The 23,156-nt window shown below is 41.1% G+C and overlaps 1 protein-coding gene across 9 annotated transcripts in view; it reads left to right on the forward strand.

Annotated features, from left to right (window-relative positions):
* Positions 1–23,156, forward strand: part of MAP4K4 (mitogen-activated protein kinase kinase kinase kinase 4) — a 170,488-nt gene that overhangs the window by 108,735 nt on the left and 38,597 nt on the right. For all 9 annotated transcript variants that reach the window (XM_051806931.1, XM_051806932.1, XM_051806937.1 and 6 more), the window contains exons 6-13: positions 1,262–1,352; positions 2,877–3,007; positions 5,258–5,312; positions 7,700–7,778; positions 9,883–10,058; positions 10,712–10,784; positions 11,263–11,473; positions 21,333–21,494. In XM_051806931.1, the coding sequence (XP_051662891.1) occupies positions 1,262–1,352; positions 2,877–3,007; positions 5,258–5,312; positions 7,700–7,778; positions 9,883–10,058; positions 10,712–10,784; positions 11,263–11,473; positions 21,333–21,494 (978 nt within the window). The remainder of the gene's footprint in view (positions 1–1,261; positions 1,353–2,876; positions 3,008–5,257; positions 5,313–7,699; positions 7,779–9,882; positions 10,059–10,711; positions 10,785–11,262; positions 11,474–21,332; positions 21,495–23,156) is intronic.

Here is a 23,156-nt window from a genome sequence, read left to right on the forward strand (position 1 = left end):
AGGATAGATGATTATCTCTTTGGCTAGGTCAGAGTAGCAGAAGGCTTTAAAAAGTATGCTGTGTGAAGCTGTGGAAAAGCCTTCATTCCTGTGAAAAATAAGACCACACTTAACATTAGCAGTCAGTGAAGAGTTTTGGGGACATCAGCCCCCTTGATTTGCTTATGATGTGTGGAGAGAAGTTGTGGATGGTGGGTTTTTTGTCACACTCATTAATTGTTTTAAAAAAAGAAAATAGCCCGGTGGTTATGTAGGCAAACTGGTAAATGATCATTTAATGAAGAACATGTGTTAGGAAATACTTCTCTACAGCAACCACTACTCTCTTAACCTCTTGCAGCTGTAAAGTTTCTATTTCTTTATTTTTCATAAAAAATTAAAAGCCTGTGAGAGCAACAAGAATAGGCAAGATGATCCCACTAGAGACTACAATTTTCCAAGCAGAAAACTGAGGAGAAACCAAAATACAGGCAGTTGCTAAGAGGGTTACGTGTTCTCCCAATTACATTAGAGAGTAAAATGCAACATATGTCTTTCTCAGCCCTCCCTCCACATGGCTAACGCTTTGGGGCATGCATCCAGGTGCTGTCTCAACAAAAAGCACCGTATGCCAGGAGGTTTTGTTTCCTTTGGAAAGTATAATGCTTATGCTTTTTTAAATTTTTTTTCCTCTTCTTTTCTTTTGCATTTTTTTTTTCCTGAGGAAGAATTATCTGGCTTCATGTGTATGGAGGCTAGAGAAGAGAACTGCAGCTTTGCAGCAGAGCATTTCTTTGTCATCTGTCATCCCTTGCCCTCAAACATGACTGCCAGTCCATCATCATCCCACTCCTTCTCAGGGGTGCATATATGCATATTGATGCTGCATCCTTTTCCTTTCCACCTCCCTTCCCCAGACTAAATTCTGTGTGACCCTGTGCATGTCAGATGTCAGTGATGTGCACTGATGCTGATGTCGTTTACAGTGTAAGTGCACGGAGACTTTCTGGGAGCTGAACTTCCTTCACAGGACAGCGGAGAGGTGTTTGCACAGTGCAGATGTTGGGCTGTATTTATGTACAGTGTGTGCATACCCTGGGGCCTTTGTCTTTGGGTGGTGTGCTGCTACAAGGCTGCTGTGGGTCCCATTGCACCCAGTTGCTGAGCAAGAGCACAAGACCCAGTGCTGTGACCTCTGGGGCTGCTGGGTATGGGTAGTCTGTTGCTAAGCCAAGAGCCTAACTCTGAACATCCTCTCCTTCCTCTCTTCTCCTTAATGCAGGGGTTGGCACATCTTCATGCCCATCACGTGATTCACAGGGATATCAAAGGGCAAAATGTGCTGTTAACAGAGAATGCAGAAGTGAAACTTGGTAAGTAGGCACACATGTCCACTTCCTCATTCATTCAGCCTTTGGCTTTATGATGTTCTGAAATTAATTTCATCATTTAAGAGCCCCACAACATGTTTTCTAGCATGAATACTCTGTAACTGCTTCCCTGTGGATTGACAGCCTGCATATATTTCCTCCTGCTTTGGGAGGATGAAGCAGGTTGTTGTTGAATTTTGTCAGAAGATGTTGACTTTCATGCCAGAGAATCAGTGATGGGATCATTTTGTTTACCCTGCTGAGCTTGAATTTGTTCTAATTCCCTTTATTCTGGACTTGGGAAGTGACAGGAGTCTCTCTTGTATTTGGCTTTCATTAAAATAGCACCTGCTGTTCACGTTCTGGACACAAAAGTATGATCTGGACAGCACTCTCAAGGGAGCCGTAGCATCGAGTTCAAAACACAGTTCCAGCTCTGGCATGCTTGCCGAAAACTGTGCTCATCCCTGGCCTCTTCTCTCCCTGCCAAGTGGACATACTCTTTTTTATTTCCTCTCTAATTTGTCTCTTTCAGTTATTGCACATGTTAACCTTCTGCGTTTGTATCACGCTTACACTCACCACCTTTTTTTCGTTAAATATAGAGCCATGCTGAAGCCCTCCCACCCAGCCCACATCCCTTCTGTTTTGCATTACACCTTCCTGCAGCACAAGGCATGGGAAGATGTCCCGGCTGCTGGAGGAGGAAGCTCTCGGGAGAGCTTTCCTTTGTTTGGTCCAAAATGGAGCACAGTAGCTTCCAAACCATTGCTCCCACTGAGCTTGTCTACACCAGTTTGTCGGTGTCGCTCGGATGATGGATGCAGTGAAGCTGACACAGGCTGCTACTGGTATAGAAGGACATATAGTACTGGTTGTCAGCAGGGAGAACTGAAGAGTGGAAAACACCCTTGTAATATAATTGCCTTGTGATTAAACGGGCATCTTTTTCACAATGTGTGTGCATGTGTGCTCAAAGTTAGCGCTCCTTGAGTAATCCTCGTCTTTTGCTCCCACTGATGCTATTGCTCTGTCATCAAAGCAGAGACCAATTCCCTGAACAACAGATCATTTTTTTTTTAGAGCAGAAAAAGTGGTGAGCCAAAAGGGAGGTTCAGAAAGGTGTTTATGAATGCAGTTTTCCCACAGCATGAGAGGTACCTTTGTGAAGTGGCTCTTTCTGTATAGGCAAAGGTGCTTGGCTTCACCATGTGGGAAGGGAATAGCACTTTCTCAGCCTCCCAAGCAGTATTTTTGCAGCTGTGCTTTCCCTTCTGTCCAGGCAGACCAGTGAGAGGTACAGGAGAGATGATTGTATTCTGCTGTGTTCCCTGACACTTGTGGCCCAAGCACATTGTGTGTGAACCACAAGGGCTTATTTGCCTCAGGATTAATCATTGTATTTTTCCTCAGCATGGTCCTCCTACATGGAACATTTACAGGGTTTTGTTTCCAAATCACTTTATGAAAGTAATCACTGCATTATTTTTCCCCTCTTATTTTATTTTATTCTTTTCCCACCCACAGTGGATTTTGGTGTGAGTGCTCAGCTGGACAGAACAGTTGGCAGGAGAAACACTTTTATTGGGACTCCGTACTGGATGGCTCCAGAAGTTATTGCCTGTGATGAAAATCCAGATGCTACGTATGATTATAGAGTAAGAGAGTCCTGTTCAAAGAAAAAAAACCAAAACAAGCATTTGCAGTATAAATGTCCATGAATGATGACAGTTTTTGAGACTTCTTATGCTTTGTAGGAGTAATAACTGTTTTGTATAGTTACATTCTTATTATGGGAGTACAAGGTATGGATACTGTCAAATTGTGATCTTTAACAGTTGCTGTTGGTTGTATTATCGTGTCTTTGAGACATAAGGAATATAGGACTTCAGAATGCTGTATGTGCTTAGAGAAGGCAAAAAAGAGTTTAACTGGAAATGCTTGTGTTCTCAATTTGTGTAATGCTTGTACATTAAATTGTGTTAGACTCCATCCCAGTTATTGTAGTAACCCAGAACAATACATTTTAGGTGTTGCCTTAAATAGAACCACTGTCTGGAGAGCCAGTGAAGTACAGAAAGAACTCTTAAAACTATTAGTTTTTTCCAGATACATATACAAGTTGATAAAAATTTATCCATCACAACATTTCTTAACAAAGATCATTCTTTACATTGTTTGGTGCAAACCAAAGATTTAATTACTGCAAAACTGTAATTGTCTTGATGGTATTTGCTCTACCCTTAAGAATATGAAGCATATGTATTTAAAGTTAAATTTTTCTAGTGAAAGCATACTGTAATCTTAAAAGTTGTTCTCAACTGACTTTAATGAGAACACAAACAAAGAAAAATATGTGAAAGTATGCTTTTTTAGAAATATTTGCTTGGACTAATGCAGTGTTCCAAATTTTAACCAAGGGCAACAACAATATCAGAAAGCCAGGGATTAAGGTCCTAGAGATGAATATCAATTATATCAATTAATTATATCAGTTTGCTCAGACTGATAATGTTGTTAGCTATTGGTATGTTTGTGTATGTCTACATCTGTTTAAAAACCGAGATTATTTGAATCAGTGTTTTTGTACCTTTTGACTGAGAATGATCAGATTGGTCCTATTTCTCGTGATTTTATTTTTTATATCTATCATCCCACTGTACTAAAGATAATGCTTTATATCTTTGCAGGTGGAGTTATTAGTAAGGAAGGTTTGCTATTAAATGATCTAATAAAATAGAAAAACTCCCTGTAATATTTGTAAAGCAGTAGCGATGTGAAAAACAATTCCTCCTGCCTCTGAAAACACCTGCTGATTGTTACTAGTGGAGCCTATAAGGCACTCTCTCCCAAAAATTTCATGTTTGAAAGATTCTGTACGGTCATGAGGTTGTGCAGTTTAGCTTAAATGGCTGAATTGGACCACGAGAAAAGATTGCCTTGCTGTGTCTGAAAATACAATTGTTGGAAATGCTTTTCTGCTTGTAGTACATGAAGAGCTTATTTGCTCATTACTTTTAAGTAATTTGAAATAAACACAACACTATTATGACCAGACAGGACAACTACTTTGCTCAGGAACGGCTCTTTCACAGCAGCCTCCTCCAGCACTTTGCCCATTAAGCCGTGTCAGTCTCTGGAGCTGGTTCCTTGCCAGAATCTTCCATCTTTTGCCTGTGTTTGACCTTCCTGGCTCTTGTTCAGGCTCTCCCTAGTCAGAGGTGCTGGCCAGAGGTGGTACCTTGAAAGGCTCCTGCTGAAGGACTTTTGTTCTATAAAGCTAAGAAGGTGGGGGGGGAGTGTTGCCTTTGGCTGCAAACAATGTCTTTGGTACAGACAGAGGTGAAGTAAATGTTGTGAACCTCTGCCTTTTCAGTGGTGTTGGTGACTGATTCACCTCTCTTGTTTAACACGGGCCAGTATTTTCCTTCTGTTCCTGCTTGTTGTTTAGGTACCTGAAGAACCCTTTCTTGTAGTTTTTAATATCTCTGGCCACTTTAAATTTGAGCTAAGCTTTTGTGTTTATAACTGTATCTCTACACACCCTGGCAATACTCTTGTTCAGTCCTTTTTAAATAAGAGAGTATTGGAAACTGTTGTTTCACAGGCTTAAATATCTGGCAAATGTATTTTCCATTGTCATAATGTGAATATATTTTTATGTGTTATTAGAAAGGGTTGTTTGCTCACTCTATAAGAATAGGTGCTTGTATTTCTGCATATACGTATGTATTATGTGAAAAGAGGGATTTTATTATACTGTTACAAGAAAAAAGTAGCTTGTATTATTTAAATAGCCATGGTATTTGGTTTCAGCCTCACCTACAGGGCCTCTCTAAATAGTACTCTCTTACTGTCTGAATGGGCAAATCCACCTACTAACATATGGTCTTTCTCTTTTTATGCAGAGTGACCTTTGGTCATGTGGCATTACAGCCATAGAGATGGCAGAAGGAGCTCCCCGTAAGTGAAATGTGTGCTTCTCCAGGGGGCTGATTAAGACTGAGACATATACTTGGGTGATGCTGGTTGTAATCTAAGCCTAGTTTTGAGGTTTCTGAAAGTATCCTCATGTTATTTCTGTTCTCTTTGGTTTTGCCTGCTCTATAAATATAAAATCCTGTAAATAGCAATGCTTTTGATAAAGATAGGATTGTGTTTAAGCACTACAGTGCAGACTGCAGTAATTTAATTTCTATAGTAGGAATATTTGGAAGCTAATCAAGTGTCTGACTTCCTTCCTATGGGTAGAATATTGTGTTTTGGAGTTGTGTCCCAATTTGTCTATGGCCTGGCCTGGAATACTGAAACCTCAGCTGGGGAGAGGGTCAGTGGGGCCTTGAGGAAACAGACTTTAATGAAAAGCACATCTGTAGCAATTGTTTCTGTGTTGACTTTGTTTCGGTCTGGATAACGCTAACATTGCTTCTCTTTTTGTTTCCACTCGTCAGCGGGTGGTGTTGGTCTTCCTTAACAGTGACATGACTTAAAGTGTAAATCCATCTTCAACACAAAGCACTGAACTTAAGTATCCTTAAGCAGGGATCATTGTCACTTCATATGATATTTTTTGAGAGGGGAATCGGAAACCAAAAATGCACAACTTTCTAATAGGTTCTTTTCCTTTCACATAGTTCTTTTGGAATATCAAGGCAGCAGATATATGTGAGGAGGACAGAAACATTTGAAAAGAAAAGAAGTTAGGCATGATATTTTGGCTTTTAATGATAATTTTTATGAAAATTGCAAATTTTGAACTTGCAAATATGCTTACCCTCACCTTCAGTTGGAGCTCTGTATTTAAAAAATAATAACTTAAGGTACTTAAGAGTAAGTTAATTTTTTTTACACATAGAAAACTACCACCACACCAGAGCCCAACTGGAAACATCTCTCTTTGAAATAATCATGTTGAAATAAAGTACTGATATTTCCTGGCGAAAAAATGGTCATTTCATTATAGTTGCTGTCTGATTTTTGTTGTTGTTGACTTTAATGTAAGATTTATAAATCAAATCACAGTGCTCTTGTATTGATTCATGTTTTAGGAAGTCTGATGGTTGGTTTTGGTTGTTTTTCCCCTTCCTAATTCATGCACATTTGCATGAATGCCCATGTGAGAGCTACTCCCAGGACACTTCAGCCAGTGCTGTATGAAGTGTTTGAGCTACCCCATGGCCTCCTTTTTGCCATACCTTTTAGTTCATTGCATTGGGGTGCCTGGATGGCTTTCAATTAAAAGCTGTGTCTGTGGGCTTTGTAAGCCTAGAATTGGACAACAATTTTTTTTTCATTTCCAAACCTAAGCAGAGCTTGGCCCCTCTTTGTGTAAACGCACAAGAGGGTCATTTCAGAAGTAAGCAAAAATCCAATGTAAATGCTGAACAGCTCTTGTCCTCTGGCATGTAGGCCCTACCTCCTCCTCCAGTGGCAGCTGAAGAGTCCATCTTTAAGGTTGGTGCTCTGCTGGGATTGCAGACATCCAAGGGGCTTCTTTGTCAAGATTGTGGCCCCTTATTTTTGAATCCAGAATTCACTTTACATCAATTTATTTCTTCTGAATTTCCATTGTGTGGAAAGTGTCACCTCTTCCTGCAGTGATCACTCAGGCTGAGACTGATGGTACAAGAGGTCAAACACAGGAAGATGGTTAAAACAAGATTTGCTCCTAGTGACCTTTTTTGGGCTGCCTCTCTCCCTGCTCCCTTATTTTCCTGTTTACTTTGCTTATGGGACAGGAGGAAAGGCTGTTGGGCAGAATTCCTGGGCTCTTGCTAAATGTCCACTGAAAGCAATGGAACTTCTTTTGACAAAAATTATGGGCTTGCATTTCAGTTCTGCAGGGAATCCTTTTTTGTGATACAGACCCTCTCGTGTTTCAAAACTTCCATGCCTTGAAGTAAAGAAAATACCTAAGTCTGGAGAGTAGAAACGAGGCATCCTCCACAGTGGGAGCAAAGGGCAGGTGGAGGGAAGATTTTATGAAACAGTAACTGTCATTCTTCCCTTCTGCCATCATCATCTCCCAATGTTTTATTGACTGGAAAGTCAATAAAAAAGTTAGTTGACTTGTGGCTAGAGGAGGGCCACGCTCAGATGTTCCCATCATGGTTAATTCTGAAGGTTAATCCGTGCTTCTATCTCCTTCTCTTTTTTGGGCTACCCTTGGCACACTGAGCTGTGGAACTCTTGTAATTTTGGGCTTATTCCATTTAGCTGTGTTGCTGTCTGCACCTGCTGCATGTACATTTGGGATGGTGGAAATGATTGTGGAAGCTGAAGTCATGGTATTGGCAGAGAGCAGCTAAAACAGTGTCTGTATGTCTCTGGTTTTGTTTTCTTCCCTTCAGCACTTTGTGACATGCATCCCATGAGAGCTCTCTTTCTGATACCCAGGAACCCACCACCACGGTTAAAATCCAAGAAATGGTATGTATTAGTTATATCTTGCTATTGAAGCATTTTGTAGCATGATGTTTTCTCGTGTCACGTACAGTTTTGTGACCGCTTCCGCAGAACTACAAAGCAATTTAAGTTAGCAAAAATCGCTCTGTTATCTTTTGTGCCACTGAACCAAAGCATGAAATAAAATTCATGCATTGTTTAGCTCTGTTTGTCTCAGAGAAATTTTATCTGGAATTGTGTGTGAAAATTGCTTCTTGACAGAGCAGAATCTGTATTAAGGTGACAAATGAATCGATATTTTAAAAAATAAACTCCTGCAGCACTCTTAATATGCACTATGTTTTCTCAGATGTATCATAACACAGAAACAGAACAGTACTATAGTGTTCTAGTTGCTAAATAGAAAGGAGCTATTAAAACTAATGAAGGCTTTTACTATAATTATTGTAAACGGTTGGAATTGAGTGCATGCTTCTTGCCAGCTGAGCAGAATCCATTAGTATCGGAGGATTTCCTCCCAGTTACTGGTTACAACTGGCACATATGAAAAAAAAATACTCCCTAGAAAGAAGTTTCTTATAGATTGAATGTGATCACAGGATGCTGTGATCCTGTCAAAATAATGAAGTGGTTTGACTGCCAGTTCAATATCAACATAATATAAACTTGGCTTGCTTGCTGGGGTTGGTCTTTGCCTGGATTGACTTATTTATGTACTTGTACTGTTAAGGGGTGCTCCCTCTCGTATTTCCCTTCTACATATATTAAAGGAATAGAGATGCATATACAGTATTTGCATAAGCCTTTCATTAACTTTTTATGTAAAATAATAACACTTAAGGTGTGAGGAATAAAAAATCTAAACAACCAAGTAACCTTGAATTCAGCCTTTTTGATTACAGTAGGAAAGTGAACTGATGGATGGAAATCATTGTTTTTACACTTAACCATGTAGTGGAGATGTTTGCTTTCCAAGCACTGGCACAGGTTGAGAGTGCCTACCAATTACAAAGTGACTCTGATCAAAGCCAATGCTGTTGTGACTCAGCTGTTCTGATAGTGTGCTCAGGGGCAGGTTATGAGAAAATGGGCCAAGTGATGAAAAAGTCGTAGAATCATCATAGAATGATTGGGTCGGAAGTGACGTTAAAAGATCATCTAGGTCCAAACCCTGCCATTGACAGGGATGCTACCCACTAATTCAGGTAGCTCAGGACCACATCCAATCTGACCTTGAACACTTCCAGGGATGGAGCATGCACAACTTCTCTGGGCAACCTGTTCCAGTGCCTCACTGCAGTTTTTAATATTTCCAGTATTGTCATTTTGTAAGATGTCTTGTTGGTGACTTCTTAGTGGAGTCATCTTTTAAGAGTTCAAATGAAGTGCAAATTTAGGAAGGTGGTGCTGCAGCTTAACTAACTCCTGTACCCTGTCACTATGATGTGTGTAGTTCACACCCTTAAATTGTGTCAGAGAGAATTTGACCCCAGGTGCATCAACAGACAACACCGATCAACAACCACCTGTTGTTCTGTAAGAATTTTTTTGTGTGACTCTTCAGGTAAAAAATAAAATAATCTTAAATTCTAGCAGATCTAACTAGGTGAACCCAGGTGCATACAAGAGCAGTGAGGTGCTGTGTGTGTTGGTAGTGGCAGACGCAGTTCTTCATGGCTGTCTGTAGCAGACGTTCCCTTAGATAGCATGGGCAGGTGAAGGCATACCAGAGCTGCCCTGCCTCTGCTCCAAGCAAGCTAGAATTCTATCCAGTTCTGATCAAGAAGTAGCAGAGCTGGGTTTGCATGATTTACCTTGGCTAATAGATCCTGACTTTCAGAGTAATTATCCCTGTGAAAGAGGGCACATTACTGTGAGGCTGTGCCTGAGCACTGCAGGTATGTTCATGTTACCCTGTGTCCCTGCAGCCCTGTGCCCATTATGCTCAGCTTAGCTGGAACACACTCAACTTTGTTTAGGAGGTACACTTGCAGGCAGCACTTGTACTGTCCTCTGAGATGTGATGCTCTCTGAGGAAAGGAATTAGACTTGGAAGAAGAACATAAAAAATGTTTCAGTTGAGTTTTACCTGTCACTTTGTTTTGTTTTTTCCTTCCTGCTTTCTCAGGTCAAAAAAGTTTTTCAGCTTTATAGAAGGTTGTCTAGTGAAGAATTACATGCAGCGACCTTCTACAGAACAACTGTTGAAACATCCCTTTATACGTGACCAACCAAATGAAAGGCAAGTCCGAATCCAGCTTAAGGACCATATAGACAGGACCAGAAAGAAGAGAGGAGAGAAAGGTATGCAGCTTATAAAAATCAAGTATTTCAACTTGTCAAAAATACATATTTTTGTCCTGCTTTACATTCTAAATCCCCACCCCTAGAAAAGCTCCAAACAACCCAAGTCCTTAAAAGGTTCTTTTTTAATTCATAATTTGACTATCAGCAGGCTTCTGTGTTGTTCTGTCCTTTACAGAGAAAGTATCAATTTCAAGTGCTGTATTTTCCGATACATTGAGTTTACTCACTTCTGGGCCACTGCCTCTTCCATCCACACAAGTGTTAAATGGTATTTAGGAGGATATTGGCATATACGCATTTCCCATTTTTGATCGGCAGTTGTTTCATTTCCTGAAACAGTGCCATAAATCAGACTTGCATGAAATAACCCATCACAAGAGCTATGAAGCTAGTGTTTGGGGTAGCCTTTTCTCTTTGTTCAGGTGCTGATGAGGTGTCTTGTCTTACATATGAAACCTGGTGTCATTCACGGAGCTTGCTGGAAGTCTTCTGTGCTCCTTTACAAGTCTGGGAAGATGGGGTTGTATATATAGAATGAGTTCTATATATAGAACTCATATAGTTCTATAGATCTTTAGTGCTACTGCAACCCTCCACTGTCCTAAAATTAAAGATAAGTACTACCTAGGCCTTTTTTTCTTTCCTGTTAGATGAGACGGAGTATGAATATAGTGGAAGTGAGGAAGAAGAGGAGGAAGTGCCTGAACAAGAAGGAGAGCCAAGGTAATAATTGCTTTTGGGATGGCTCAGGGCAGTCCATGCCAAGTAAGTCTAAAGGTCTGTGATTATAAATCAGGAGCAAGCTAAATTTCTCTCTTATTAAGTGAATGCATAAGCCACACAAACCACCCAAAAAGTTTGAATACTTATGCCGTGACTGGTAAAGGTTTTAAAGCTCCCCCTCCTATGGCTTAGAGCCAGCAAGCTCTGGATGGAGGGAGATTTGTGGCAAATACGATTGATCAGGGTCTCCACAATGTCAGCATTGGTCCTTATTTTGCTTGGCCTCATTTCACACCTTCCACTGAGAGCATGTATTTAACATGCACCCAGTGTCTTTGCTTTGAAAGAAACAAGATAAAACTTTAACATCATGATATACTTTATTAAATATTTTAATAAAAATTTCCTGCTTGGAAAAGGTATGTAATGGCTCATCAGGCTCTTTTGTACTGGAGGCTTTAACTTCCTCTTGTTGCAGTTCCATTGTCAATGTGCCTGGAGAATCAACCCTCCGACGTGATTTCCTGAGACTGCAGCAGGAAAACAAGGAACGGTCTGAGGCCCTTCGGAGACAGCAGCTGCTGCAGGAGCAGCAGCTCCGTGAACAGGAGGAGTACAAGAGGCAGCTGCTGGCAGAGAGGCAGAAGCGGATCGAGCAGCAGAAGGAGCAAAGGAGGCGGCTAGAAGAGGTAGAAACAGGAGACTGGAGTCTGTGGGGCAGAAGCCCTTCTTCCACTTGTGTTTACCATTTCTACACCCATTTAAAAAGAGTTCCCTGTAGCCCCAGCACATCTCAGGAAAGAAAGCAGCATGTGAAAATCCAACTGCAAACGCAGAGCAAAGCACTTAAATCCATCACTGGCTACTTGAATATAAGCTGTCTTCCCAAGCATTTGAATATCCAGCAGCTCCAATGGAGGCAACAAGAACCAGAACTAGGTTGTTTGAAGGTGTTTTGTGTGCGAAGGCTGTGTCTTGGTCTCTGTTTAGACTTTAGGTAGCTGTAGAGAACAGGAGACATTAATTATTCCCAGGTGAATTTTTTTTTTTTTCAAGGGTATTTCTGGGGAGTATGGGGGGCCATAACATGTCTCAAATTCCCCTTTAAAGCTTTCTCAAACATTAGTTTGGCATTTATTCTTGTAGGTAGAAGCCTATTTTTTAATGTAAAACTCTCTCATGCGTATTAGCTTAATGACTAAAAGCCACCTAGATCATAGAATCATAGAATGATTTGGATTGGAAGGGGCCTTTAAAGGTACATCTATAGATATGTTTTATAAATCAGTGTTAAAATTATAATTCTGCAGGAACTACAAATACGTAAACCATCTTTTTGTGATACAGTAAGGAGGCAATTTCTGTATACTACTGGAAGATAAAATGAATGTACATGTTCAATATTGTTCTGTCATACTTTTCACCTCCAAAAGTCTCATGTGCATTTATATATATGTATGTAGATGGAATATGCAGTGTGAGCTTCGGAGGTAGGAGGATTTCAAAACAGCTCTTTAGGGCAGAGCTGGGTATGACACAGAGCTGAAGTGAAACCAATCTTCTGGCTCTTCAGGAAGTACAGGGTCAAATTCCAGTCGTCCTTAAATGACCTCTTGCTTGCATCTCTGTTTCAACCGTTCACTTAGCAATGATGGAAAAACTACACCCAGTCTGGTTTTCCAAATTCTGGTAATGTTTAATGAGGATGCAACCAGGACCAAATGTTGGTTTGCATCCCATGATGTGTTTGCATAACAAATAATACAAAGTTCCAAATAGCTTTCCAGGTCACATTATGCTCCTTATCCCTCTTTTTCAGTGTGCATATGAGTTTAGTGCTGCCGTAAGGAGAGATTGGTAGCTAGGATTCAACCACACACGAATCCAGGAGAAGAGACAAGGGGGAGGCATATAAACTCCATTTCTCTTCTGTTTCTTCCCCACCCTTCTAGGAATGCCAGGATAAACATCGTAGCACTTCCAAGTGTTTTTAGACTCTGTAGCAATTTTGTGGGGGGAGCAACTAATAAAGAAAGACACTAGAAAAATATGAAAATAAAATATTGATATTGACAAAGGTGGGCAAAAGTTGAGATACTGTTTAGCCTCTCAAATTTTTCTTAGTGTGGGAGTCAATGGTTTCACTTAAATGCCACTTTAATCTCTAAGCTTCTGCAGGCAGTATTTTTTTGTTGAAGAAGAGGATTACAATTAAATTATCTAGGTCATTTAACTTTAGTAATGAGTGCAACTCTTAAAATCTAGATTTTCTTTTTGAAAGAAAAAGTTTCCACTGCTGCTAGTAGTGGAAACAAAGCAGTGCACTGTTTTCCTTGCATGGATTGAACTTTTTGGGGAAGTTGCAGATATCATAACCTAATGAGCAACTAAAAAGAAAAGACAATTACCTGAAAGTTGTGTTTAATAAGTCCTGCTTTTTAAAATACAAAACAAAACTGACAGCTTCTACATCCACAAGACAGCATGTAACTGAATAAGGTTGCACAATAAACCATGTAAAATTTTTAAGATATAAGTTTTTTACCTTGTATTGATCTGTAACCTCTGCCTGGTTCCCCTGGAGGCATAGATATGAATGATGAGTTATAACGGTTTCCTTTTGCAGGTGAAGGGGTGGGCATATTGTTCTTAAAGTGAATTAAAAAAAGGCCTCACATTTAACTTTCACAAAAAAACTCATTTAGTTTGTTGGATCTTGTGTTGGAAAAATGTATGATCCCAAGTGATTTTTAACAAAATAGCAGCCAAAACAAGCTCTTTGATATGGGGGAAGGGTGGTAGACATATATTTAGATAAACATCAGTGTTGTGACACAATTGAAGGCCAAAATATTGGAATGTTGTCACTTTGTCCTGAACTCACTCCCCCTGTTTTGATGAAGCCAGTAAACAATGAAGAGCTTGGTAATGGGAGTTAAGATTAGTGTCAGGCATTGAGTCTCAGGGCTTCCATAGCTTTGTTGATATTTTTACCAAGCCTTACTTTCTTGTAATTTTTTCTTGTGTAAAGTAAGTTTATGTTTGCATATACCCAGTTAATATACTTTGTTAGAATTTTATGTATTAGATAATCTTCCTGGACAAGTTGCATATACTTCCCCCCCTCCCTGCTTTCTATATTAAAATTGAGGGCTTGTTCTTACAATGCTGGCACAGAGCCTAGACAGTTTTGACCGAGACTGTAACAGGAACAGTGTTTAGGACATCTGCCAAAACTGTAATTCTCAGCAGTATTAGAGAAAAGATTACTTTTTAAAAGGCATATAGGTGACTTCTAAAACTTATTGTTGCAGGAACCTTATAATTTGTGTGTTCCTGAGAAGGTGAAAATGATATGAGGTCAAAGTATAGGAAAGGACCTGAGACATTTTGGGATGGGTATTATTTGTCCTACGCTCAACCTTCCTTTAAGAGTCATATAAAGATTATCAACTGAAATGTTTCTACACCAACGCACGCAACATGAGGAACAAACGAGAGGAGCTCAAAGTTTTGACCCGGTCCCAGAAATTTGACATCAATGGCATAAGTGAAACCTGATGGGATGAGTCCTATGACTGGAGTGCCCCGTTGGACAGTTACAGGCTCTTCAGGAGGGATATGCAGGGCAGAAGAGGCAGAGGGATGACACTGTATGTTATAGAAGGGTTAGAATGCATGGAGCTCACAGCTGGCAATGGAACAGTTGAGAGCCTCTGGGTAAGAATCAAGGGGCAAACAAATGCGGATGTCATCGTGGGAGTCTGCTATAGGCCTCCCAGCCAGGATGCTGACAAATTATTCTTTGAGGAACTAAGGGCACTTCCAAGTGAACTGCCCTTGTCCTTATGGGGGACTTCAACTTGCCAGAAGTTAACTGGGATCATCACACAGATGGTAGAACCCAGGCCAGAAGATTCCTAAAAACCTGGATGACGACTTACGGAACAGATCCTAAGGGAGCCGACTTGGAAAGACGCCCTACTTGATCTGCGTGTCAACAGAGTGGATGTTGTGAGCAACGTTGAGATTGGTGGCCACAGTGACTATGAAGCAACTGAGTTTAAAATCTCTGTTGTCAGGAGGACAAGTGCCAGCAACACCTCAACTCTGAGCATGAGGAGAGCAGACTTCAGACTGCTCAGGGAATTAGTAAGTAAAGTCCCCTGGGAAAATGTTTTTGCAGGTGCTGGGGTCCATCAGTGCTGGTCGGTTTACCTCCTAAGGGCACAGGAGCAGCAATTCCCAAATGTTGCAAGCCAAGCAGGCGAGGCAGAAGGCCGACTTGACTGAACAGGGATATTCTCTGGAAATAAAGCAAAAAAAGGAAGGTTTATGCCCAGTGGAAGCAAGGTGAAGTGACATGGGAAGAACACAGAGATGCTTCTTGCTGCTGTAGGGAGGAAACTCGTGCAGCCAAAGCTGAACTGGAGTTGAAGCTGACCAGAAATGTGGGGGCCAATAAAAGGAATTTTTTCAAATACATTAATGGCAATAGACTGTATATAAATATCATTGGCCTACTGCAGGATGAGAATGGTCATCTCACAAACAGGGACAGAGACAAGGCAGAGGTGTTTAATGCTTTCTTTGCCTCTGTCTTCAACACAGATAATGGACCAAGGGGGTCTCAGTGCTGTGAGCTGGAAGACCATGACTGCCAGAATGATCAGTTCCCAGTTGACCCTAAAATCATATGATCTGCTGCTCCAGCTGGATCCCTGCAAATCTGTGGGGTCTGATGGGGTTCACCCAAGAATCCTCAAAGAGCTGACTGTTGTCACCACAAAACCTCTCCAGATGATTTTTGAGCAGTCTTGGGAACCCAGACAGGTCCCAGCTGACTGGAAGTTGGCGAACATTGTCCCGATTTTCAAGAATGACCAAGAAGGAGGACCGTGGAATCTGCAGGCCTGTCAGTCTCACTTCAGTGCCTGGTAAAGTTATGGAGAAGATTATTCTAGGAAGTATTGAAGAACACCTGAAAAACAACACAGTCACTGGTCACAGCCAACACGGAAAGTCTGCTTATCAAACCTGATTTCCTTTCATGACAAGGTAACCCACCTAGTTGATCAAGGGAAGCCGGTCGATATAATATTTTTGGATTTCAGTAAAGCTTTTCATACTGTCTCTCACAGGATCCTTCTGAACAAACTGTCCATCACACAGCTTGGTGAACACATCATGTAGTGGGTGAACAATTGGCTCATGGGTGGAGCACAGAGGGTAATAGTGAATGGGGTAACATCAGACTGGTGACCTGGGGTTCCACAGGGCTCCATCTTAGGCCCTGTGCTTTTCAACATCTTCATGAATGACTGGGATACAGGACTGGAAGGGATGCTAAGCAAGTTTGCAGATGACACAAAACTCAGAGGAGCTGTTGACTCCCTCAAAGGCAGGGAGGCCCTGCAGAGAGACCTCATCAAATTAGAGGACTGGGCAATCACCAACCATATGAAAGTTCAACAAGGGGAAGTGTTGGATTCTGCACCAGGATGGGACAACCCTGGCTGTACATACAGCCTGGGGAATGAGGTGCTGGAAAGCAGTACTTGGAAAGGGAGCTTGGGGTCCTGGTCGATGGCAAGTTGAATGAGTCAGCAGTGCCCTGGCAACCAGGAGAGCCAACCATGTCCTGGGGGACATCAGGCAAAGCATCACCAGCCAGTTGAGAGAGGTGATTGTCCAGCTCTGCTCTGCACTGGTGCAGCCTCACCTGGAATATTGTGTGCGGTTTCGGAAACTTCAATGTAAGAAATATATAAAGCTATTAGAGAGGGTCCCAAGAAGGGCAATGAAGATGGTGAAGGGCCTCGAGGGGAAGCTGTATGAGGAGTGGCTGAGGTCACTTGGTGTGTTCATGTTGGAGAAGAGGAGACGGAGGGGAGACCTCATTGCAGTCTACAACTTCCTTGTGCGGGGAAGAAGAGGGGCAGACACTGATCTCTTTTCTGTGGTGATCAGTGACAGAACCCGAGGGAATGGCCTGAAGTTGTGTCAGGGGAGGTTTAGGTTGGATATTAGAAAAAAGTTTTTCCCTGAGAGGGTGGTTGGGCACTGGAAGAGGCTTCCCAGGGAAGTGGTCACAGCACCAAGCCTGACAGAGTTCAGGAAGTGTTTGGATGATACTCTCAGACATGGTGTGACTCTTGGGGATAGTCCTGTGCAGGGCCAGGAGTTGAACTTGATGATCCTTGTGGATCCCTTCCAACTTGGTATATTCTGTGATTCTGTGAACTATGTAAGTAAATGTTTAGATAACTCAAACAAGAAAGCCGAGCTGTTCTGGCTGATCAGATATGTATCTGTGTTTCTGTTCAGCAACATGGAAACAACTGCTGTCTATCAAAAAGGTGTTTGAATTTGTACTTAGCAAAACTGAGTCTGGTTTGGAAAATTCAGAATTGGCTGTGCTGGAATCCCATTCTGTGCGGACCTCCACAGTTCAGGATAACTTCATTAAATGGTACCTCTGTCCTTGGCTATGAGAACCAACCTAAGGGATGTTTTTGAAGTGGTAGGTTATAGCTCCACTGGCAAGTAGTACAGTCCTGTAGAAGCAGATTGTGGAGTACAATAATTAAAGTGCTGAGGACCTGAAGATTTCACTCCATGTCTTTAAAGACTGGAGGAATTCCTTTGGACTAGCTGAGGTCTAGACTGTGTGCCTGCTTGTGGTTGGAGTGCATCTGCCTTTTTAATTTCGTCCAAAAGGAGTGGTTGGCACTCCAAGACATCTTCAAAATATGAAACAAAACTGGATAAGTGGAGACGATTGGCTGATTCATTTCAAAAGAGCCCTCCTGATCTGAACCAAGATGCTAATGTTGGTGTACCTGCAGGCAGTTTTTGCCAGGGCTTTTTGTCTTTTTCAGAGGGGGAGATTATTCATATCTCCTTAATTTGAATTACTTGCAGCTTGGATTGGTACTGAGTAAGAAGTTCTGCTTCTGGTTTATCTCTAGTGTGGACAAAGCAAAAGTCTCTTTAATAATCTCTTCTTAAGCTGATACCAGACTACCTAATTCTTTGTGAAAGAAATAATTAATATATGTATTTATCAATCTTTGAATATAAGACAGACTAATAATATTTTATGACTTTTAAAATAGAGGATCTATATCTGTCTTCATCATTTCACTGTATGAAGAAGACCCTGAGTTTGTTGGTATACACCAACTGCATGTGTAGTTGCATTGCCCCCTCCTGGTAAATCATGCTCTACTGCATGGACTTCCAGTTTGGAGATGTCAGGTTCCATTATGAGATCATCATAATGATGATGATCCCTAGAACCGGACAAGGAGCCAGAGTATTGACACAATGTTTTCTGTGCGTGCTTTTTGGATTTTTTTGAATTTTTATTTTTTAATGTTGTTTGCATAGTAAATGCCCGTTTTGTGAAATGCAGTAATTTGAGGCAGTATGGGCTCTGTCAAAATTCTGTTTTGGCATGTCTGAAATTTCTTTGAAGAGTTCTTACCCTTACCTTCTGGTCTACAGTTAGCTCCTTGATAATAAACTTTTTATCTGACATGTGCCGGAAAGTTGGCAATACCATATCCAACTAAAGAAGATCTGGACCCAGCTTGGGTCAATGCAACTTGCTTTGCATCAACCAGCTTTGCCATCGCTTTGACAAGATGTAGACTAGGACCCAAGAGAAGGTTGTCACTGTAGGTTATCTTTCCCTGAGCTTGTTAAAAGTAAATTCCGTTTTGTTATTGGCCAGTAGTTTGATTCTGAGGTTTCAAAGGCCACATAAAGGAAGTGAAATCTTTCTTTTCCAGCTAGATCTTGGGAATAAGGGGATCATGCAGGATGTTTGTGCAGGCTCCTGCAGTGCCAGGTACCTCCCTTCCCACACGCCCATCAAGGGGCTGAGGCGGTGTCTGATGGGAAGGTGGAAGTGAGACTGAGAAACCACATCTCTCTGTGTACTTTGGCACACAGGCAATAGCACATTTGTGCTTTGGAGATTTGACTTCAATGCACGCTGGTGGCAGAGAATCCTTCTTTCCCCCCTTTTTTTTTTGCTGAGTAATAAATATCTACTGTTGTACTGAGCTAGATACCTGGATCAAGGTTTGCTTAAAAATCTCATCTTTTAAAAATTGATTTTGTTTATTTTGTGTTGCCATGGGAAAACAGCTCTCTTAATCAATCTGTAACTTTTTTTCTCACATTAAGTTCAGTTATTTATAATTATTGCTGAATACTTCTGAATTAGTTCAAGATGCAATGAATTTGCCCATCTTCCTTGTAGTGAGAATGATACCATCTCAAGATTTGCAATATATCTGCTTAATGATGTCAACACAATATTGTTTGAGTTGATAAATGTGCATGTTATATTAGCCAGCCAACAGTGTGCTGTCTCTTGCATCCTCAAGGCAACAATATTATTGTACTTCACATCTTAGTTTTCTTAAACAAAGAGCCTGTCAGACTTGATTAGCCAAGAAGCACCTGAATATATTGACTTAAAAGTAGAAATTGCTTGACACCAATGTGTATATTCAGAAATAAAAGTGCCTACTTAATCCTTTTACAGTGCTTAAAAAATGAGGGAGGGGAAGCAGTGAAACTTATGAAATGCACTGTATGCCATAGCTGCCTTGCAGCGCTTTTGCTATTTTTATATCTGCTTTCATTGAAGAGAGCTTGCTTAAGCACAAGCAAAAAGGCTGGTAAGTGGATTTAGTTAGAAGAGATGCAAGAGCAAGGAAGCTGTGTTTCTGAGAAGACACAGAAAATAAGGGGGAGAAAAGAGCTTATGTCTTGGGGCACAGGAAGGTGGTAGTGAACCCAGGATGATGCTGTGGGCCAGGAAGGAGGGCGTCATAGTTACAGCGTGGGTGTATTTGAAGAGTGGTCTTCAAGAAAGTGGCATCTTTCCCCAAACTTCAGTTAATTAAAGAGAATTGGAAATCAGCCTGTATTGAGTGTTTCTACTTCATGAAGTCACAGAATGGTTTGGGTTGGGGGGGACCTTAAAGACCATCTAGCTCCAAGCCCCCTGCCATGGGCAGGGATGCCTTCCACCACTGAAAGCCCCATCCAGTCTGGCTTTGAACATTTCCAGGGATGGGACATCCCCTACTTCTCATTGAAGAAAAGGTCAGAGAACCCCAAGAACCATCTTCCTGTGCCCCTCCCCCCATGTTTCTTATCCACTGTCATGTCAGTATTGATTCCAGAATGTGGAAAAGCTGTTGATTTTTCATTTACTTCATAGTAATGCAGGATAACGTGCCAAGCAGAGAAAACTCATCCCATTAAGTAACCTTTGCTTGTTCAGTTGAGCACAATGATGAAATGCACATCGGTAACTGGTTTTGTAAACCCAAATAAAAGCTTAGTCTGCTCTTTCTTGCAAGACTACTTGGAGTGCCTTGAGACTGGCAAATCTGTGGCAACTTTCCTTCAACAGAAATTAGTGATAGTATTAACCTTAACCTAAATGTGATAAGGAATAACCAATATACGTTTTCATTTTTGTCTCTGGGATTAAATTTGTGCATGCTATTTTTTGGTTTAAATTTCTTCTATATTTTTTAGCGTATTATAGAAACCTATAATGGAAGTAAATGTAGAGATATTTCCAGTTGATGGTTGAAAAGGAGACAGCTGGGTCTTTTGACACTTAGGCAGTTGTGGGAGGCTGCCTGGGATTTTGAGGTAGGTGGAGTAACTGGATGCTTCTGCTGAAGTGCATGAGGAGTTGGTCACGACTGTATGGGCATTTAAAATGTCTCCTCTGAAGTCATATGTAGTGCTCTGTAGACATAAATGAATCAGTTCATGCTTTCTAGAGCTGTTTTCCAGGTTATTTTCAGACCTGAGCAGACTTATCAGCACCAGTTTGTATTTGGGTCATGTGTGGAAGCTTATCTGTGTAAATGTAAAAGCTTAGTTCAGCTGTTTTTCCTCTTTTACATATAGGTGCTTTTGATGTTCTGGGAGGGGCTGAGGTGTTATTGGTCAGCCTTTTGTCTCTCTTAGGCAAAGTTTGGGCAGTCTGTTAAACTGAGCTTGGACGTTGGGCCAACACCACCAAGTTCTTAGCACACCATGAACTATTTTAAGAGAGAAGTTACTTACATAAAGTTCAGATAGTTGTCATTTGAGTTAGCTGATTCAGTAGGGCTGATAATTCACTTTTGGCAACATGTAGATAATTTGCTGATGTCAAGGAAGTTGTCGCTTATTAAGATTTGAATTCAACAGTTGTTCAAAGATTGGGATTTCAGTGTTAGCCTCTCTTGAAGAGAGCAGTGCACTTCCACACCTTGGTTGTCAGGAACATGGTATGTGACTTTGTGTGTGCGCATGAAGAAACCAGAGAGAGTATGCGAGGCTGCTTTCAGAGATAGGTATGTGCTGGCTATGAGTTAGTTTCCTGGTGGAACACTTGCATAAAATGTTTTGTCACTCAGTTGCAGAACTTGCCAGTCCTCACTCCACTATAGAAAGCAACCCCACCTCTTTCTTTGATAACAACAAAAGTAAAACTTTGTGGTTTCTTTTCCCTTTTTGTAGCAACAAAGAAGAGAAAGGGAAGCTCGGAGGCAACAAGAGCGTGAGCAAAGGCGGAGAGAACAGGAGGAAAAAAGACGTCTGGAAGAAATGGAGAGGAGGCGTAAGGAGGAGGAAGAGAGAAGAAGAGCAGAGGAGGAAAAGAGGAGGGTAGAAAGGGAGCAGGTGAGTCCATGATACAGATATATGTGCAATAAGTTTGTTTCTTCTAAATCTAATTTAATTTTTTAGAAATTAGTAAGCCTAAAGCAGCTTAGAGGCAACCTAACACTAACTCTTTCATCTTTGTTTTCTTTGACAGCAAATGCACTAACATAGATCGTAGCGCTTTATGGAAAATTCTGGCAGACTCAATATTCCCTCAAAAAAAAGAAGTCTTGTTGCAGTACTCATTCTAAATTCAGCTTGTGCCCCTGGGCTGGACTAAAAATCATTAGAATTGGCAAAATCATCACTGGGGCTGAAAATTGTTTCTAGGCTTGTCTTGCTGGATCAGTGGTTCTTGCAGGACATGCCCCTGTTCAGAAGGCCTCCCAAGAGAAAGGCAGCTCTGTTGCATGTCAACTTCTGCCACCCAGAATTGGTCAGAGGCTTGTCATGAACTTTGCATACTCTGAATTTGAGAAGGAATCTTTGAGCTGCAGAGGGTTTTCCTTCTTGAAACTTAAATATACAATTACTCTCTCTGTTTAAAATGAACTCTAATAATGTATGCCAGTTCAGGCACCAAGTATATCTTGAGTTATGTCAGTATGCCCTTAATATATTGAAAGTACAGGTGAGAAGCCTGTTAAACTGTGAAATTCAGCTGCTATATTTATGCATGAAATCTGCATGTTTTAAAATCCCTTAATAACTTTAATCAGGGTGATAATCAGGGCAATACTTACTGTGCATGTACTGCAAAATACTGATCCCAAATAAAAGGCCAAAACTTCTGTCCTAGAGACTGATTGTAAATTTCTCATTAACTTCAGTAATTTTGAGTTTGACCCTGATACATCTTAATTTTTTCTTACATAAAGTCACTGTGTTTGAGATCGTTGATGATCGTTTTACTGGGGAATTTTATTGTGTTTGTGTATGTTTCAAAGATTTTTGAGTCAAAAGGAGAGAAGACTAACAAATGGGAATAAATATATGGAAAATCTCTAATTACTGCATAGCAATTTGCTTTTGGGCAGACACCGGGTATTCCCCCAGCTGCTTTTTAAACTGTTGAAATGCTAATTACGCACAGTGCCGGTAATGACAAATGGTTAATTGATGTGGCCAAGCTGAACCACTCTGAATTTTTATTCTTTTTTCTAGAAGAAAAGACATGTCTCCTCTTAGAAATTTTGTTAACTGAAACTGTGGCTCAGCCAATGTGCGTAACAACAGTATAGTGTATCTCATCGGTCTGTCACAAGACTTTCTATAACTCCCATCATTGTATCACTGATCCATTAATTTCTTTATGCATACACTGTAACTGTGTGCGTGTGCTTGTGTGTGTGCGCGCATGCACATGTTACATACTTCCATTAATTGCATGATAGGATGTTACCAGCTTGGGTTTGGTGCTTCAGAGTTTGAGTTCTTCCAGGGGGTAGGTGAAGCAGTGGGTAAATGTCTCGACCTATTGAGGCTGCAGGTGAAGAAATGGATAGAGAGCAAGCGAGTTTGGTCTAATATCTGTTTCCTGGTGGATGTTTGTGTCATAACCATCGCATAATTCAGCAAGGCTGGCAGTGTTTGCTCAGGAGAAGCTTCTGGTGAGGGCAGCAGGGGAGACGGCAGGGCAGGTCCCAACTGCACTTGGCAGAGCCCCTTTGGGGGAGCTTG

Source organism: Manacus candei, unplaced genomic scaffold (genome assembly GCF_025592945.1).
Source record: "Manacus candei isolate 608988 ecotype Guabito, Panama unplaced genomic scaffold, ASM2559294v1 h1tg000069l, whole genome shotgun sequence".
Lineage (NCBI taxonomy): Eukaryota > Metazoa > Chordata > Aves > Passeriformes > Pipridae > Manacus > Manacus candei.